The sequence below is a fragment of the Urtica dioica genome, chromosome 10 (genome assembly GCF_054948205.1).
Source record: "Urtica dioica subsp. dioica isolate 48M chromosome 10, U.dioica_male_clone48M_v1_H2, whole genome shotgun sequence".
Classification (NCBI taxonomy): Eukaryota; Viridiplantae; Streptophyta; class Magnoliopsida; order Rosales; family Urticaceae; genus Urtica; species Urtica dioica.
In genome coordinates, this window is record NC_142765.1 from 21,665 (window position 1) to 41,711 (window position 20,047).

A 20,047-nucleotide genomic window follows, 5' to 3' on the forward strand; every position below is an offset into this window, starting at 1 on the left:
GTCAATTTTCTAATTTTTTTTAAAACAAATTATTTAAAAAAAGAAAAAGAAAAGAAAAAGAAAAGAGTTTGTAGTTAACACGCACACACCAATCGTTTGCTTTACATTCAAACCAATGGGTGGCATTAGTTAGGTTATGCAAGTTAAAAATAAGATTTTATATTTAATAATATTTTAATTACATTTACTTTTGTCAAGGTTCACTGCATTGCACACAACTGGTTATTGGCTGATCATTCTTTTTGGGGTTAATTAGTTTATAATAAAAGTTCGATTTATGATTGTTCAAGGGAAAAAGTGCGATGGTCACATGAAATGATAAGTGGCTGCTAGCTAGCATCATGCTTGATTAATCTTTAATTAATGACATAATATATAGTGTACTCTATGTCTTTCCAAGTATTGGTGTAGAGATGGTACATAATTATATGCACTGTGTTATTCATTGAATCACAGCAAAAAGTTGGTCAGCACTTGGCCCTTTATAATCAAATTTCACGTTTGATTGAATTAGAGAAAGGTAGGTCGTAATTTGTCTCTCATTATTCATTAGTGAACACGTTTAAGAATTTACTTCTTTATTGATACGGCTATAGTGATATGCAGATATGCTTATTAGTAACGGGACTCTTTTGACTCACTTCTCATGAAACATATTACACTATCTGAAACCATACATAGCTCATTTCCACTCGTTCGTGTATTTTAGGCATAAAAAAACAAAAAAGATGGTACATATTTGTTAATTGATTATAGTGTCCTATTTTTTGTGGATTGTTTCCCTGACTGAGTTATGTCAATTTAGGTGTAAGACGAGCCAATTTCATAAAAAAAAAAAAATACAGTACCAATGACGTTGAATTGAAGGCCATCAAACATTCGCCGATAGAACGAACCAGAGGGACGTCGTTCGAGTTTGACTCGCTCTGTCCTTTCCACTGTGATTAAGAAACCGACATTGAAGCGGGCACTCGATTTACAGTTGTATGAGCGAAGGCAAAGGTAATACCCAACATATAGCAGTGGAGCTATGTTTTTCTGTTTTGTCTAGTTCTTGTCGAAATCCAGCTTTGTGTTTGCTTGCATGCTATAACAATTCATTTGGGCGAAACGATTGGCTGTGGCTAGATCATGTGCGAGACAAGTTAGAGATAAATTCCCATAACGTTATGAGATAACAAACAAACAATAACCCTTGAAAGTGAGCTTGTATAAGATCCTGAAGACTCAGCCTGCTGCAAATTGCTGGGCCAGATTCGAGACTATAGTCTCAAGGATACAATAATTTGATTATAAAAAAAAGGTCCTTCATTTATCATGTTTGCAACAACTTGATTCTTGTTTTTGAGACTACGATCTCAAGGAAATGACAAGAATGTATGAGATAGAGAAACACAGGGAATTATCTGTCCTTGAGGTCCTGCTCAAACTGAAGCAGCTTGTGTTGGAGGGGCTGCAGAAACAGCTTCAAGTCGTTGGTGATTCGCACCTTGTCGGCCCCACCAACATCGTCATTCACTTTCACTTCCAACTGCAAAACATGAGCATAAACAAACAGAGCAGATTCAAATATCAAACTCAACTCAACTCAACTCCGTACCTGCAACTCATCAACTTCGCCCAAGGAGATGTCTGGGATGTGGAGCTGGGCTTTCACCGCCGTGGGCTCAGCGCCGTCGCCGATGACCCACTCTCCTTTCACGCTCACCGACACTTGGTACGAATAGCCCACTCGCTTCTTGTTCCGCACCGTCACCACCACAGCCTGCACCACCACTTTCGATTTCAGTTTCTAATATCAAACTCTTTGTGATCAACACACTGTGACTCACATCGCCCTCGCATTTGCTGACATCGGAGATCCGGGCGTTGCCGGTGGAGAATCGCAACGGATCCACCGACAAGATCAGGTCTTTGAGCCTCTGCGACGCCCACTTGTTGACGCTCCGCTCCTCCCAAGTTCCCGCCTGGTTCCACACCGACCCTAATGCCTCGCCGCCTTTCCGATTCACTTCTCCGCCCGTCAGCTTCCGAGGCTCCGGCACCGGAACGGCGTCGTCTTTCCGACCCCGAACCCAGTACCTATACGACGACGACCCTCCTTCTCCTTCTTCTCTCTCCTCCATCACTCTCAGTCGCGCACACCAAGATCCCTCTCTAACTATACTTTCCCTAATTTTTGTACTCCTACTTTTCGGCCCAACCCACATTGCCCTCTTCTTTTATAAAGCCCATCTCTAATATTATTCTGGAAACATATTCCACAGATAACTCATTACCTCGTTTTATAATTTTCAAGATATTATCAATTCGGAGGTTTCCCATATATTCTGGAACAATTTCACAGATAACTCATTACCTGGTTTTATAATTGTCAGAAAAATATCATTTCGGATATCCACAACTTCCCCATGAAATGCCAAATGAATGATCTTAAAGGCTCCTCAATTTATCTCTCTAAACCAATGATCGAAATGCCGACGGCCGATTTCGTGTCGATGGTCTCAAAAATCGAAAATTGCACTGGCCGACGGAAATTACGACTGAAATAATGTGGAAATTTGAAAAAATTGCGCCGACGGAAATTGCAGTGCCAACAATGGTTTTGATAAAACACGGAAATATCGATGAAAATAATGTTGCATAATTTTAAATATAACAAATAAAATTTATACTTCATACACTTAATAATGTTTCCTACGTACCCGCGTTGCGGGATCAAGTCAGAATGTAGTTCGAGGCGTGTGTATACGCTGTATGAGACGCGGAGCCTGGAGGGTATGTTCGACAGAGGAAACGGATCGCGGAGGAGTCCTCGGCGATGTCTCAAGACTCTAGGATCGAGTGACCCGAGAGAGAATGCGTGTTTTCTCTCTTTGGAGACGTAGGAGATTCTCAATGGAAAATTCAGGACGCAGCTTTGTGCGTTGGACACGTAGGAGATTTTCAGTGGAAAATCCTAAGCGCAGCTTGTGCGTGGGACGCGTAGGAGATTTTCAGTACAAAATCCTAGGGGAAGCTCGTGCGCTAGATTAAGCACTCGATCAGAGGAAATTATGCTCAAAAAGTATCTGGCAGCATTTCAGAACTCTGAAAGCGAGTAATCTTGAAGAGCAATGATAGTGTCTCTCCCTCTCACTGAGAAGGGGTATTTATAGTGAATAAGGATGCCTAGGAGGGTCTCTGGACGCACCTCGGGGAGCGGACCACGGGTTTCGGATGCGCGAGGCGGTTTCGGGGCGCACACGCAGCGAGCGGGCACGCAAAAACTTGGCGCGGAACGCGCGATGGTGAACCCTGCTCTGTGCGCTGGACGCGAGCTCGCTTTTAGGCCTGTTTGAAGTGGTCCTTGATGGGCTTTTCGTGGCTCGGCCCGTTGGGCCTCCGAATTTGGGGTTCGACGCGGAATTCTTCGTAAGTCACACGAGGAATTTAATAATTTTCGAAAACCACCGACAATAATAAGTGGTATTGAATTTTGTAATAATTAATATATAACATTTTTAAAAGAAGTGTCCTTATTTCAAAAAAAAAATAGTATCTCCATCTTTTTTTCTACAGTCTACAGTGTCTACTTTTTAATAAAAACTATAGAAATCAAAGGACATCGAAAGTTGGTGTATGACAATATGAGTACATATGTAGTTCTTTTATTTATTATATTATAAGTATACAAACTTTTTTTTTTAATAGTGGGCCATTGCCTCTCTCATTCTCTCTCTCCTCCTTCACCTTCTTCTTCAGCACCAATTTTTTTACAGACCAAAAGTTCTCTCTACCTCACCACCGAACTGACGAGCTGATGTCTCACCGATTTTTTGTTGAATTTTCACTATGCTCGCCGGGAAACAAAACGACATGCCATTTCCTCGGCAAAAAAGGCGAAACGCTTATATAGCAACATTTGTGCCGGACTCCTCTGATTTCCAAAATTTCGGCGACATTTCCTCGACAATTCCCAAAATTTTAAACCTTGTTCTAAACCCATCCCCTTGTTCACTTAACATTAAGTACTAATCTTGAGTGTTAGAATGCACACCACCGTATAGAATACACGCTGGTTGCCCGTGTCACGACCCGCGAGCGACAGCTCGCCCACGAGCCGCGACCGATCAACTCTCATATCATACATATTAAACAATAGATCATAATACTTTTATATATTAAAATAGTTTGCGAAAATCCGGGGAAATTTTTCGCTTTTATAACTTAGTCTTATAGCGACTCCTATACAAATACGTTCCGGAACGTTTTAACAAAAGACACTAACTCCCGGTTAAGAAACCCCATAGCCCATAGGTCAAGGCAATACGCGCTCGGTCTCGGTCTTCGATCTCGTTTCCCGCTTACAAGCTTTTTCCTTCTCTATATTACCAAGGGTCATAAAACTATGAGTCGATTGACTCAGTAAGCGGGAGTCTAACCTATGAAAGGAAAACAACTAATGCAAAGCCATGTGACGTGCAAACAAACACAGAGAAATGCAGGATGCAAAAACCGCTAATTCTATAGCATGCATAATGTGTGATCACATCCTAGCTAACACTTGTCACTCCGCAAGGTTATACATCTCTCTGTCATAACCTCCGGAATGACAAGAGACCAACTTCAGACTTCGAGCAGCAGTCTTCCGCTGGCCTAAGAGTTTTCGTTTTGTCTGGGATCCACTAGTGGTACCATCTTCTTTTTATTATGACGTCAACGCATACTGGGCTCTGACGACAATGAGCTCGTGAATCGCGACCTTCACCCATTCCGCCATACGGTGCCTGCATCAGCTACCGTCGAGTCCCCAGTCCCGCAATGAGCTCGCGAATCGCGACCTTCACCCATTGCGTAAAGAGTACTCAGCGACGGATTTTTAAATCCGCTTCATACAAGTCATTGACTTGTAGGTACCACCGACAACGTTTTTAATCTTTGGGTACTCTAGCATATAGAGTACACGACTAAGCATATACAGGAGAGCGTCTCGGGATAAATCCCGAAAGAATTATTGTTTCCCTTTTATTGCTCGTTAAGTATTTTAGGTTGAAGACTCGGGACTTGACTGCCGGTACTTCTACCCTCGGTTCGAATCCGAGAGTCCGTTTCTGCTCTCCTGACACCTCTGATCTAACCTATCCCTATGATTAGTAGAGGGATCTAGCTACAACAAATAACAACGTGGCTGGTTCAAGTTAGCATTTGAACCTACGGGTAAAACCCGAACTAAGTTTTCCATAAAGAGTGGCCGAAGCCTTAATCTTTGGTGTTTGTGTCTTTTAAGGCTTTTCCTACTCTTGTTTACTAACAAATAAATGCACAAACAAACAAGGTTATTCCCTTGGTAAGTAGTTGACTTATGTCTCCTCACTTACTTGGAATTGTCAAATTGCTTGACTTTATGGCCTCGACGCTTCAAATCGGACTACTTGTCCTCGTGCGCTCCTCAAAAGAATTTGCACGTCGGTTATTTGAGACCGAGGCTTGTCTTTAATTCCTCGTCAATTCTCACATGTTGTCCCGGTCCGTTCCCGTCACTCTGCATTCCAAGTAGTTGGTGTTTGTGTCTTTAAAGGCTTTTCCTACTCTTGTTTACTAACAAATAAATGCACAAACAAACAAGGTTATTTCATTGGTAAGTAGTTGACTTATGTCTCCTCACTTACTTGGAATTGTCAAATTGCTTGACTTTATGGCCTCGACGCTTCAAATCGGACTACTTGTCCTCGTGCGCTCCTCAAAAGAATTTGCACGTCGGTTATTTGAGACCGAGGCTTGTCTATAATTCCTCGTCAATTCTCAATGTACGCCAAATTTTCAAAACGTGAATTTTGGCTAGAACGGGTTGTTTTCCTCGGCCATGTCGTTAGTAGCGCTGATATTATGGTAGATCCATCTAAGGTGGAAGCTGTGAAACAATGGAGTCAGCCGAAGACCATCACTGAAGTGAGAAGCTTCTTGGGCTTAGCAGGCTACTATAGAAAGTTCGTGGAAGGATTTTCTAAATTAGCCATGCCTCTGACCCAATTGACTCGTAAAGGACAAAAGTTTATCTGGTCCGAGACGTGTGAGAAAAGCTTTCAAGAACTGAAAAATCGCCTGACAACAGCGCCAGTCCTCACAATTCCACAGGGAGATGATGGATTTGCTATCTACTGTGATGCATCTAAGCAAGGTTTAGGTGCGGTACTGATGCAGCATGGGAAAGTCATCGCATATGCCTCTCGACAGCTAGGAATGGCCGTTTAATCCGAAACCCGTTAGCCCGTCGGGTATCCGAACTAAACGGGCTGGGTGATACCCGCTCAAATGGGTTAACGGGTAATACCCGTTATCATATTTAGCGGGTACGGGTCGGGTGGCGGAAATAACATACCCGACCCGTAAAAAAAATCATAGAATTTCGATATAACTTATACGTACTCTCACACATATAATTTCAGTTTTTATACTACTATATAACCTATGTAGTAGTGACAATTTTTTTCTTATAATATGAGTCGAATTTTTTTTATTAAAAAAAGCGGGTTAACGGTTTAACGGGTGCATATTTTTGGCACCCGTCACCCGGCGGGTATACCCGTTACCCGCCCCGTTTAAATAAACGGGTTAACGGGTATGGGCTAACGGGTATTTGTTTTGGCGGGGACGGGTATGGTAATGGTGTACCCGCTAAAACCCGTACCCGTTGCCATTCCTATCGACAACTGAATGATTATGAGACTCGGTACCCTACACACGATCTAGAACTTGCAGCTGTTGTTTTTGCGCTGAAGATATGGAGACATTATTTGTATGGAGTTCATTGCGACATCTATACGGACCATAAGACGCTGAAATATCTCTTTACTCGGAAAGAGCTGAACATGCGTCAAGGACGTTGGATGGAACTTCTGAATGACTATGACTTTGATTTGCATTATCATCCTGGTAAGGCAAATAAAGTCGCAGATGCACTTAGCCGCAAATCTGTAGCGTCCTTAGCAAGTTTGGTTGAAACATCTCTTCAACTAAAAGACGATGTTCAGCAACTAGAGCTTCAGCTGATCATTGGAAGGTTAGCTGCTCTCAGCGTGCGTCCGATGTTGCTGGAACAGATCAAGGATGGTCAATATGCGGACGAGTATCTTCTTGGGAAGATGTTTGAGGCGCATAATGGCGTAGAAGGTGAATTTAAGTTGGATGAGAAGGAAATTCTGAGGTGCAACGGCATAATTTGCATATCGTCCAATGAGGAGATCAAGAGACAATTGATGGAAGAAGCTCATGGAACACCATATTCTGTACATCTAGGTGAGACAAAGATGTATCAAGACTTGAAAAAAGTCTACTGGTGGCCAGGAATGAAGAAAGATGTAGCTGAATTTGTTCAAAGATGTCTTACCTGTCAACAAATTAAGGCGGAACACCAAAAACCCGCGGGATTGCTACAACCATTAGAGATTCCGCAATGGAAATGGGAACAGATTACGATGGATTTCGTGTCTGGTTTACCTAAAACCACAACTGGCTAGGATTCAGTTTGGGTTATTGTTGACAGATTGACCAAATCAGCTCATTTTCTACCTATAAAGACCACTCACACCGTGGATAAACTTGCTGAGGTCTACATTAGGGAGATTGTACGCCTACATGGAGTTCCTAGCTCAATCGTCTTTGACCGTGATGCTCGTTTCACATCCAAATTTTGGAAGAGTTTACAACAGCATTTGGGGACGCGACTGAAATTCAGCACTGCATTTCATCCCCAAACTGACGGCCAGAGTGAACGCACGATCCAAGTGTTAGAAGATATGCTCCGAGCATGTGTTTTGACTGTCCACGGCTCGTGGAGTCGTTATCTTCCCTTGGTCGAGTTCTCGTACAACAACAGTTATCAAGCGACGATTGGGATGGCACCCTACGAAGCTCTTTATGGGCGAAAGTGTCGCTCTCCAGTTCATTGGGATGAAGCTGGTGAGAGCAAGTTCATCGGGCCTGAATTGCTCGAGCAGACCACCGAAGCAATCAAGAAAATTCAAGCCCGGATGAAGACAGCACAAAGTCGTCAGAAGAGCTACGCAGATAAGCGTAGAAGACCTCTAGAATTTGAGGCAGGAGAGAAAGTCTTCCTAAAAGTTTCACCGATGCGAGGAGTGATGAGATTCGGGAAAAAAGAGAAGCTAAGCCCGAGATACGTTGGACCTTTTGAGATTCTTGAACGCGTAGGCAAGACAGCGTATCGTCTAGCCTTGCCGCCGTCCATGTCAAATCTCCATGACGTCTTTTATGTATCAATGTTGCGAAAGTACGTGTCTGATCCTTCACATGTACTACAGGATCAAGAAGTGGAGATCTCTCCTGATGTCAGATATGAGGAACCGGCTGTCGCAATCCCCGACCGAAAGGAGAAAGTCTTGAGGAATAAGACTATTCACCTGGTCAAGGTGTTGTGGAAAAGACATGCCGTAGAAGAAGCCACCTGGGAGCTCGAGAGCGAGATGCAAAAGAAATACCATGCCTTGCTCTAAGTTTCGAGGATGAAACTCTTTTAAGGGGGTGAGGATTGTAAAGTATAAACTTTTGTCTTGCTCGATTTGTAAAATTTAAACAAATAAACGAGCTCTGTTGTTGCAAATGAATTTTCAAGGAATTTATGGTCCAATGGATTTATCGAATTAATTTAAATTATGATAAGGTGGTGAGAAATCTCGGAAATAAATAAATAAAATCTCGAGTTGACTCGAGTATTAATTAATTTTTCGAAGTAACGTTCCGAAAATTAATTTATATAATAAATTCTCAATAATGAGAATTATTCCCGAGACACCTTAAATATATTTAAATTAATCGAAATTAAACGAGAAAATTCTTGTTTTGCATCATATAATTATAATCCATTTAACTATGGATTTAAATAAATAATTATATGCGTGGGACGTATTTGCAACAATAAAAATTGGTTGTGGTGGAATTTGGAGACCAAAAGAAGGTTTTTTGGGTGAGGGATTAAAGTGGAAATTTGGAGATTCTGTAAAATCTTATCCTGAATCTCATTGGTTACAATTAAACCTTATCTCCTTCATGCCATGAATGATATATTGCCAAGTCAAAACACGCAGCTAACCAGGAAGAAAGAAGGAAAAAAAAAAAATATATATATATATATATATATATATATATATTCGGCCATATTTCTTCATCATCGATCACCACCAACACCATCTCATACCTCTCACTCCTTCTTTTCTTCACCATCGCGCGCCATCACTCTCACCCGAGCTCTCTCCACCACGCGCGCCAACCAAAAGAAAAATAACGTCGCCGTGAGCCGTGTGGACGCCGGAGCAAGAGCGACCACCGGGAAAGGGGAAGTGAGAACCGGAGAACTTGATTTCGTGATTGGAGGTGAGAATTTCTCAAACCCGAAATGGATTTTCGTTCCTAGGGTTCAAGCTCAAATTGGGGGTTTTGCTTTAGTGATGGATTTCAGAGAAATTATTGTGTTTATTTTGTTATTAGACTCGGTTGACGATGTGTTTGGTGTGGATTTGATGTTTGAGCAAGGTTTTCTTGGATTGAAATTTTTTGGCCGAATCTGAGAATAAACGGACGTGTCCGGTCATCTGTGTTATGAAATGAATTATGTTGATATTTTTCCTGGATAGTAGCCGTTACGGGCTTTCTAAAATGACCAAGAACGTGTAAATCCATTGAGTATTGATTTAGTTATGAATTTTTGAAGTCGTGGGTTTAAAGCTGTGAACTGTGATTTCCCGAGCAGCGACCCGAATTTTCGGACAGTTTTTCAGATAGCTATGGTGCTTGAAATTGGTCGTAAAATAGGTCGTTAGAAAGCTACGGATGTTAGTTCCGTTATGGTTCTGGAATCGTTGGTTTTCGTTTTGTGTAGCTAAAGTTATGATACGTTTTTCAGCTGTTACTCGGGTATGTTTCTCGTTATGGCTGATTTGACGAGTATAAACTCGTGTTGGTTTGAACGAGATTTATGAACCGTCTTTGTTATGTGATGTTATGATCATGTTATGATCTTGTTAGCCCATAGGTCACATAACAAGATCTCGTTCAAACCAACACGAGTTTATACTCGTCAAATCAGCCATAACGAGAAACATACCCGAGTAACAGCTGAAAAACGTATCATAACTTTAGCTACACAAAACGAAAACCAACGATTCCAAAACCATAACGGAACTAACATCCGTAGCTTTCTAACGACCTATTTTACGACCAATTTCAAGCACCATAGCTATCTGAAAAACTGTCCGAAAATTCGGGTCGCTGCTCGGGAAATCACAGTTCACAGCTTTAAACCCACGACTTCAAAAATTCATAACTAAATCAATACTCAATGGATTTACACGTTCTTGGTCATTTTAGAAAGCCCGTAACGGCTACTATCCAGGAAAAATATCAACATAATTCAATTCATAACACAGATGACCGGACACGTCCGTTTATTCTCAGATTCGGCCAAAAAATTTCAATCCAAGAAAACCTTGCTCAAACATCAAATCCACACCAAACACATCGTCAACCGAGTCTAATAACACAATAATTTCTCTGAAATCCATCACTAAAGCAAAACCCCCAATTTGAGCTTGAACCCTAGGAACGAAAATCCATTTCGGGTTTGAGAAATTCTCACCTCCAATCACGAAATCAAGTTCTCCGGTTCTCACTTCCCCTTTCCCGGTGGTCGCTCTTGCTCCGGCGTCCACACGGCTCACGGCGACGTTATTTTTCTTTTGGTTGGCGCGCGTGGTGGAGAGAGCTCGGGTGAGAGTGATGGCGCGCGATGGTGAAGAAAAGGAGTGAGAGGTATGAGATGGTGTTGGTGGTGATCGATGATGAAGAAATATGGCCGAATATATATATATATATATATATATATATATATATATATATTTTCCTTCTTTCTTCCTGATTAGCTGCGTGTTTTGACTTGGCAATATATCATTCATGGCATGAAGGAGATAAGGTTTAATTGTAACCAATGAGATTCAGGATAAGATTTTACAGAATCTCCAAATTTCCACTTTAATCCCTCACCCAAAAAACCTTCTTTTGGTCTCCAAATTCCACCACAACCAATTTTTATTGTTGCAAATACGTCCCACGCATATAATTATTTATTTAAATCCATAGTTAAATGGATTATAATTATATGATGCAAAACAAGAATTTTCTCGTTTAATTTCGATTAATTTAAATATATTTAAGGTGTCTCGGGAATAATTCTCATTATTGAGAATTTATTATATAAATTAATTTTCGGAACGTTACTTCGAAAAATTAATTAATACTCGAGTCAACTCGAGATTTTATTTATTTATTTCCGAGATTTCTCACCACCTTATCATAATTTAAATTAATTCGATAAATCCATTGGACCATAAATTCCTTGAAAATTCATTTGCAACAACAGAGCTCGTTTATTTGTTTAAATTTTACAAATCGAGCAAGACAAAAGTTTATACTTTACCCGTTACCCGCTTTTTGTCTGTGACTCACTTTCTTTGTTTTACAGGTGAGACAGAACTGGAGGCCACTTTTCAGCAAAGAAGAAGAACGAGATCGATTAATAGTAATACTACCATATGGTAATGCGTATGGCATTTTAGATCTGATCCCCAACGGGTCCTGACAAAGTCATTGGTATTGCAAATATTACATAAATAAAATCTAGAAGACGAATGACAAGACAACGGCAGCGAGCAATTTTGACAACTTCGAAGTGTTCAAATAGTCGAGGATTCAAATATGGCTAAAAAACTCAACAAGTTTCTCATTCTTTCGTCTTCATTTGTTTAACCCCTATTGTTTTTCATTTTGGGAACTGCCTAAAAAAAATAACAAAACTTCGTATTTTAGCCACTAGGGTAAGAAAAGACAAAATCTATACCATGTTCCCGTGCAAATGACATAAAATTAAAGGAACTCGCCTGGGCCTGAGCACGCTGTACAGCACGATGACATGTTATAACCAATACTTGAAAAAACTCAATGACATGATGTTACATTGGCATCGGGAAAACCAGTTCAATTGATTTTAGGCTTGGCTCGCCTGGGCCTGAGCACGCTGTACAGCACGATGGCCGACACAACAGCAAAAGCAGGAATTGTGGTGAGGTCGAACACCACTTCAACTTTTCTCACTTTTGTACAGTGGATCGGGTGCAGACTTGCTATCGTTGCATTTGCTTGCTCATAAAATCTGCCAATTACCAACTTTTTCACTTAATTATTCAACCAAAAAAATAAAGATATCACCAACAAGTGCAAATTATGAAAACTCTAACCTTCTAGACGCGTCCTCTAAGGTATTTAGCAGCCTCGCAGCATCCCCGTAGCGCAATTCTCCGGTAACAGTTGAAATCTGCAAGTGGAACCAGATGTTTATCGGAATTTGACCAACACTTTCAGCCAAATTGATGGCAAGGGAAACCAATAACATAAACTCACTCTTCGCCATAGACTAACTACATAATTGTACTTATTCACAAGCTCACGCTCCTGGGAGTGGAACAGTTTGAAGGTTTTTTCAGCTGAACCACCTCTGTTAAGCCTCTAACAGCTGATCATTGAGTTTTAAATATTTAACAAAGAAATAGCATGATAATCATTCGAAAAACAAGGATACATGTGCGCTCCATGATTAGAAGATGAATGGCTGAATTGACGATCCGTATTGACTCGTCCAAAGCTGTGATGAGATAACTCCGAGATATGGTATCGGACTGAAACGCCGAAAGGTGCCACCCTTGGGAAGTCGTTGAGTAAGGATTGCATCCGACCGACCACATCCAGTCCTATCAGCACGAGAACGCTGAGTCACCACAGATCCAAATCCACAAATTCAGGTAAATGAATATACGTACCTCTATAGCACTCTCGTGGGCTTCACTGTATACCAGATGCAAGGGTAAGAGTCCAGCCAAATGTTCGGAAGTAGCAGCCATTGCAGCTTTTATGGGTCTCCTAAGAAACCCATGGAATGGTAAAGACAAAAATGATCACTTCACAGTCATAAACGAAATGCAGTACCATAAATTTCGACGGAATACAAAAAAAAAATGTACCTTAGATCCCACAAAAGGGACTTCCCATTGCACTGTAGATGGCTTTCCCAAGAAGCTGTCTCTGACTGTACAACCACCACCATGTCTGAAAGCGCCTTTGCCTGATAATATTTATCGACGAACAAGGGCTCCCCGTGAATAAACCAAAAGATCGGAACTTCAAGTGTTGACCTGCTCTGGGCATGTGCCCCTGCAGAGTTGACATGCAAACAATTGGTTAGCATAAAATAGCCATGTTCCCAAACTTCACACTCCCTGGTATTACAGCACATCCCTCCATTGTGCAAACAAGGGTTTTTGAGTTGCGGAGTTACTAATAATTGTAGGGTATAGTAGTGAAGTGCGACCTTAGAAAGATATATTCTAGAGCATGTAATCCAAAATACCCAGGCGTTTGTACTCAAATCCAAAACCGCTCGTTTTAATTATAAATCCCAAAAATAAAGAAGACGGTATCATAAAAAAGATAGGAGTTAATGACCAAAAATTCTTGAGCTGAAAAGAGTGGAAGGATGAAAAAGCAAGAACCTTTAAGCAAGCTATGTTCGTTCAGCCTTTGTAGTTGATACTGAAGGATGGAAGAATCAAGATAAGTGTGAATATTCTTCCGGTAAGTTCCATTAACAAGCAACAGCGGGACAGCAGCGGCTCGGCGTGCCACGGAAAATGCCATTGCCAAAGCAGGATCCTCGGACAGAGGGAACCTGGAAAGTGTCACAACATTTATTTAGCATTGCATTTAGTGCCTACATTGATTGAAGTATATAAACAGGAATGCTTACATGTGAGGATCAAATGAGAATTTCTGCGAAGCTAGCAACAACGACTTAAGCCCATTCTTTAGAGCATCAAGGTCAACAGGTAATTGGTCAAGCCGTCTGTATTTCTGCTTGCATATAAAATATGATAAGTTTATGGGAAAATGACATGAATACCGGTTTTCAAGATAAGAATTAAAAAAATACAGGTTAATTTTCAAATTTCCAGAACTGCATGTTTACTCATAGTTTAGACAATTTTACCCGTACAACACTTTTAATATTAAAAAGCTTAAAAAAAATAGAAGAGCAAAAGAGAAAAACTTTTCACGGTATTTTTGGGATTAAAGTTGAAAACTCGGTACAAGGAGTAATTTCGTTTTGCATTGAAAATTCTCTAACTAGTAGCATACCTCCTGCGTGACAAAATAAAGCTGAAAAGATATCTTTTCATAGTAGTGAAATGCTCCTTCAGCAATGGAAGGTGATATGACGTGTCTCATAGATTTCCACAATGTTGCACCTAAATGTGCAAGAAAAGTGTCACGAGCAACAGTGTAATTCTGGTGTTCCTGGGCCTGACAAAAAGAAACAAGTGGTATAAAGCAAGCCCTTGGGTGAATGTAGACAGTCTCGTACACATTATCGGACACTAGAGAACATCCAAACAAAGTACTGTACCTCGTGATTATCAGTGAACAAATTCCAGTTTTCCATTCGCTTTAACGCTTCTACGGCCTTTTTCTTATGATTTTCATCGTATTCTTCACCTTCAAAAGACTGGAGCTCATTTTTCAAGTCTCGCATTCTTTCGTCAAGTTCTAAACAAAGATGAAGTTGTCATTAGAATAAGCTCAAGGTAAATGACATCACAAACAGCGCAATCTTAATGAAATGATTGATCGATCTCTTTTTTTTTCCCCTTCCCCGAAAAGAAACTACCAGTATATCATATATTATCAAAAGACAGAAGAACTTCAGATGTAAGGGCTATACCTTCACAGAGAGCAAGCTTAGATTTTCTTCCTTTGCAATGTTTGAAGGTGAAGAGTTCGTATATATCTATCTCTGCTAGAAGAATATCAATGGCTTGATGATCTTTCTGCACAGCTCACATCAATGGCAATTAACAAAATTAGCTTCTAAAAGGCAAGGCTAAGATTTTCCACACCTCCATGGTTTTATCGGTAATTTAATAACTGATTTTTGGACAACAAAGTAAAGGAAATTTTTTATATAATAAAAATAAAATAACGCATGCACATACATCACCAAAAACAGCAAACTTTTCTTGAATAGCATCTTGCAAGCGATTTTCAGCTTCATCTTCTGATATTTCTGTGTAAAAGAAGATAACACAAGACAAGAAAGGTTAGCTTAGTGATAAGGCCTCCACCCACACTAAAAAATTTATGGGTCTTGAGTCCTGAAGAAAGTCAAAAGAGGAGGAAAAGATTAACTAATATGACCTCAAAATGTCATAAAAATATAAAACAATTCTCATATTATTCGACAAATAATTGCATTTGGTACAAAAAAAAAAAAAAAAAAAAATTTGAAGGCAGCTTCGGTGCTAGTGGGGATTGAACCCACAACCTCCACTTTGGAGGTGGTGTGGAATTACCAATTAGCCTATGCTAGATACCACAGGTACAAAATAAAAATAGCAAGTGAAAAATTGGGACTCCAAAAGCTTATTTGAAGCATTCAGCATTACATTGCCATGTTTTTATCATCCAAAGCAGAATATCATTGTAGTCGGTGAACTCAGTTGGATCCGAACAAATGTAAAAAAAAATATATATATATATATATGTGTGTGTGTGTGTGTGTGTGTGTGTGTGTGTGTGTGTGTGTACCTGGAACTGCACCAGTTGTTTTTTGTATGTTGGGTAAACCCAGTTCCGTGCGTACACCTTCTCCACCAACAGCGGGCCCCCAAGAGAAAGGCCCGGCACTCAAATCAATAAAGGCCCACCTGATTTAGAACATGCATTATTCAAGCATTGTCAAGTCGTGTACATTCCTGTGTGTTACAATTGACCCAGTTTTTTACCTTTCCTTTCCAATCCATGTATCTGTAAGACATTCCGCTTGAACATTACTAAACTCTCCGGATTTCAACTCCTTTTTATAAAGAAGATTCAAGTCTTCGCTTTTTCCTTTCAATAACTTAAAAAAAAAAAGAAAAAAAAAAAGAAGAAGAAGAAGAAGAAAAGAGAGATGAAAGTATTAAATACTCTTTCAGAATCAGATTAGCATTCGTTCTATAAAATCTATCAACATATTAAAGTGAAGTATACTTGCAAAACTTTGCTCTGAATGATAGCAGCGGTATCCTTTCCGTGACTTGACTTCTCAATTTCATTCAGTCCATCCTGGCACATATTGTACCACCCTTCCTGGTAACAATTTGAGATAACAGAACAGTCAATAATTTCCATATGCTAAGACGTAAGATAAGAAAAAGCTTACTGTTTCACTGTCTTCGGTTATTCTAAAGGCAAACTCTAACCCAGGATGCTTTTCATACAACGGTTTCTTGATCTTTTCCAGCGCTGTATGTAATAATTTTCCATGTAGAACTCTCCAATTAGAAAATGATATAACACCATGAAAATGAAAGGAAAATAAAGTGAGAAAAGAGTTCTGGACATGATATAGATCTCTTACAGGAAAAAAGAAGAGGAATTCAATCAGTAAATGCTAACACAAAGAATAGCTTGTAAGGAGATAATACCAAATACTGTTTGTGGAGTACTTCTTGACTGGAGAATCGTTGTTTGCAAACTCTTGTTCTATACACGACAGAGACTGTTAGGAAAATACAGAGGAATCACAGGAAACTAAACATGTAATAAGAGACAGAGAGAACTTATTAGAAAGACATGCCTGTTTGAGAAATTCAATTTCTGATTCCGACAAACCTCTTCTGCACACCATTCCGAATCAGTTAATAAGTGAAGACAACAAAAAAATGACACGGAAAACAGAAACAAAACGCACCTGTATCCGTATTTCGGTACTTTGTTTGGGCGCTTGGGATTCAAAATGAAAATGTTATATGCGTTTTCAAGTCGAAGATAGTCAACAAGGCCGGTGAAGAGAACATCCATAACATCCAGATCAACTTGCGAAACAGCACCCTCGTTGTCATCCCTGAATAAAGCAAGCGACAATAATTCATTTGTGAACCCCAAAAATGTAACAAATCAGGTGACTTACTTGTCTGCAGAGACATTCTCGGGGCGGGCCAAGACACTCAACGCACGCTCAAACACAGAACCGACCTTTTCTCCCATGACTATGGCATGAACAGAAAAGCTTCACACAAAAAATAAAAATAAGAAAAGGCGCGGTCAATGGAAGAACACTAACATTTGAAAGCAAAGACCGTGTTGTTACCAGCCCCCCATCAAATATTGTTTTTCATTTTTGCTTGTTTAATTAATTTCTTAGTTTACACAGTTAATTTCATATTAGCCCCTCCTGAGATTTCATTTTCAAATTAGCCCTCCCTCATCAAGCCTCCGGCTCTGCGTGTTACGTACTTGTAATTTACGTGACTGGGAGCAGGGTGATGGTGGCGGTGTTTGTGCAATGGAACCCGAGTGTGTTCAAAGACGTGGTCAATTTTGGTAAACCATCGCTCGAGTTCATCGGATTCAAGCTTAAATTCTGAACAAGCACACAACAGCGTCAGAACAATCCTCATAGACATTATATTGCATTGCACTAAATTACACAACATTACCTTGGTTTCCTTTGCCTTCGAAGCCTACAAAGATGAAATTGATTGGAACTGGAAGGTACATCGAATCAATTTCGAGAAGGTTGAGATAACTGGCGATGTTCCCTGATGAAACAGCGAGGATTTAGGGCTCGTAACTGTAATATAAGAGAGAGAGAGAGAGAGAGAGAGAGAGAGAGTCGTACCAGCTTTGGTGTAATTGAGAAGGCGACCAGCGGGGAGTGAAGATTGCAAGTCATCGAAATCTGATACGGACGATGGAGTTAGGAATCGGAGAGACTAAAGAGAATCAGAGAGGTTAGTGATTCAATCACCTCGGCCGCGGATGACGGAATCGCTCCAGAATCGGCTCCTCTCTCGGAGGTTGAACAGAGAGAACACTGACGACGAGGATGAACTCGCCGCATCGGAGAACCTCGGAAATGCCTGTGAGGACACATTTGTAATTAACACACAAACAAAACAAAGACTCGTACAGTTATCGCAGACTAAACCAGAACAGAGCGGACCAGTAAAACGACGAAGACAAGATGAAGAAGATATGAAGTCATCTTCCGAGACGACGTTGCTCTTCTCTCACTCTCGGCTTCCATTTTTGCTCTCCCTCTCATACAAACATTTCACTCTCGCTCTTCTTTCCTTTTTTTTTCCCAATTGAAGTGGACTCTCTAGTCCTTGCTTTGTTTGTCTAATAAATTTACTTAAAATAAAGATGAAAAATGATAAAATAATTTTGAGCAAAACAAAATGATAAATGGTAATAAAAAAATTGTCGTGGAGTTCAATGCGGCAAATGATCATTCTTGACTCTTGAGCTGTTGGACATTCAGTTTGTAAATAATGATAGTATGCTCCGTGAGAGATATCAAAGAATATAACTTTGACACCGTATATGATGTTAATATGTTGATCGGATATAAACGTCAAATCTGATATGTCTTCATCGATAACTTTTCTCAACTTCCTCAAAAACTAAATCCACAAAGCATGACACTCATTGTCTACAACCCCAAATTCAAGTGGATATAACTGTGAATTTTCATCCATTGCAATTGCGCATAGCAATTGTCCACCATATTTTGTCTTAAAAATGCACCGTCCAATGATATGACCAGCCGATATGAGTTGAATCTTTTACAGTACGCCCCAATAAAAAAGAAAACGTACTTGAATTTGTGAAAGATAATCAAAGTCCATGATTCTTTTGTTGCAACATGTATAGTCAAGACCGTAACTTCTGATAAGATTGTTATGATGTACCACTCACGTACACAATAACTTTCTCTCTGGATCTCCAAGCCTTCAGGTACGATATGCTAACACTCCATCTTGCATTGACTTCATCTCTTACGTTATGCGCCGAATACTCAACCATAGAGCTAATAGTATAGTTATCTTTAAAATGTCCACAATGACCCATGGAGCAGCTCATCGATGACTCTCTGTTCAAACCACACGCGAGTAAGAGTGTTTATTCTCGTAAGATGTAATCTGCCACATATCAGATCACTGCACAACACCTCTTAGCTTCCATGTGCACATATAATTTTTGCATATGATATACCCAATGTTTAAAATTTCGGGGTATTTCGGGAAAATTACGTGGAAATTTTGTTATTTTTGGGATTCCGGCACAAAAATGAACATTTGTCGTTTCGCGTATTTTTTTCGTCGGCATTCCCAGGAATTTCGACCGTGCCCTCATTATTTCGACTGTGCAAAATCAACAATATTTTCGTCATTTCTTGGGAATGTCGCCAAAATTCCCGTATTATTCCCACTGTTTTGTGCCGACAGTTTAAGTTTGTGATGAAATCGAATCGTTTTAATTTTTTTTGGAAAAGTCTTGCTGAATGAAAGATGTGTATTTATGTTGTGTGGTTCACATATGTTTTTCTCAATTTATTTTTTAATAGAATCCAAATTTATTTTATATTTGAGACTTAGATTTCAAAGTTAGAATATGTGTTTTGAACTTACTATTGAGTCAACCTACTATTGTGTCTTTTTATCTATGATGAACTTAATATGTGTTTTGAACTTATCTTTGTTTTTTAACCTATATTAAGTGTTTTAGACCTTTTGTTTATGTTTCTTTTATGATATGTGAAATTATTACGTGTGTTGGAGACTTGAATTTGGAGTTTAAATTTATTATGTGTGTGTTTGAAACTAATTTATTTGTTATATTAATAATTATGCAACATTATTTACGTCGGCATATACAATCTTTTTACGAAGAAGATTTCACTCTAAATTCAAAATTATTTTTTAGAGCGTAGAGGTGGATCTCTTTGTTCGATTGTTTCTTGATCTCAAACTCTTTCCCAATATATATATATATATATATATATATATATATATATATATATATATCTTATGAGCTTACATGTTACATTCAATAGTTCAAATTTTAATAACGTAACTTATTTCATTTGCAAATTTAAGTATATCTCATTTATATTACATGT

The 20,047-nt window shown here is 39.6% G+C and overlaps 2 protein-coding genes across 3 annotated transcripts; both read right to left on the minus strand.

Moving 5' to 3' along the window:
* Window positions 1–1,285: 1,285 nt before the first annotated feature.
* Window positions 1,286–2,173, minus strand: LOC149382752 (chaperone binding / ATPase activator). The gene is made up of 3 exons (XM_089628078.1): window positions 1,833–2,173; window positions 1,601–1,765; window positions 1,286–1,531 (listed from the first exon to the last, which is right to left on the minus strand). The coding sequence occupies exons 1-3, from the start codon at window positions 2,124–2,126 to the stop codon at window positions 1,403–1,405; spliced, it is 588 nt and encodes a 195-aa protein (XP_089484204.1). The 5' UTR covers window positions 2,127–2,173; the 3' UTR covers window positions 1,286–1,402.
* Window positions 2,174–11,753: 9,580 nt separating this feature from the next.
* Window positions 11,754–18,260, minus strand: LOC149382753 (uncharacterized). 2 transcript variants are annotated; one of them, XM_089628095.1, is made up of 25 exons: window positions 18,086–18,260; window positions 17,891–18,002; window positions 17,762–17,821; window positions 17,580–17,681; window positions 17,377–17,503; window positions 17,051–17,149; window positions 16,832–16,984; window positions 16,718–16,757; window positions 16,566–16,623; window positions 16,301–16,383; window positions 16,129–16,227; window positions 15,882–15,997; window positions 15,685–15,803; window positions 15,093–15,163; window positions 14,822–14,927; window positions 14,507–14,646; window positions 14,239–14,403; window positions 13,850–13,953; window positions 13,596–13,771; window positions 13,068–13,257; window positions 12,867–12,966; window positions 12,629–12,797; window positions 12,451–12,533; window positions 12,288–12,364; window positions 11,754–12,202 (listed from the first exon to the last, which is right to left on the minus strand). In XM_089628095.1, exons 1-25 carry the CDS (start codon window positions 18,185–18,187, stop codon window positions 12,028–12,030), a joined length of 2,826 nt encoding a protein of 941 aa, XP_089484221.1. In that variant the 5' UTR covers window positions 18,188–18,260; the 3' UTR covers window positions 11,754–12,027. The 2 variants fall into 2 exon arrangements, with proteins under 2 accessions (XP_089484221.1, XP_089484220.1); XM_089628094.1 differs by having other exon boundaries at window positions 16,301–16,410.
* Window positions 18,261–20,047: the final 1,787 nt, after the last annotated feature.

Excerpts from the sequence above, each read along its gene's own strand:
- LOC149382753 (XM_089628094.1), bottom strand. The coding sequence starts at position 18,187 with ATGAGAGGGAGAGCAAAAATGGAAGCCGAGAGTGAGAGAAGAGCAACG. Across the intron at positions 16,624-16,717 it reads AAATTGAATTTCTCAAACAG|AACAAGAGTTTGCAAACAAC; the intron begins GCATGTCTTTCT and ends TGTCGTGTATAG. Across the intron at positions 15,998-16,128 it reads TTCAGAGCAAAGTTTTGCAA|TTATTGAAAGGAAAAAGCGA; the intron begins GTATACTTCACT and ends TTTTTTTTTAAG.
- LOC149382752 (XM_089628078.1), bottom strand. The coding sequence starts at position 2,126 with ATGGAGGAGAGAGAAGAAGGAGAAGGAGGGTCGTCGTCGTATAGGTAC. Across the intron at positions 1,766-1,832 it reads TCAGCAAATGCGAGGGCGAT|GCTGTGGTGGTGACGGTGCG; the intron begins GTGAGTCACAGT and ends GTGGTGGTGCAG. Across the intron at positions 1,532-1,600 it reads GCGAAGTTGATGAGTTGCAG|TTGGAAGTGAAAGTGAATGA; the intron begins GTACGGAGTTGA and ends CATGTTTTGCAG.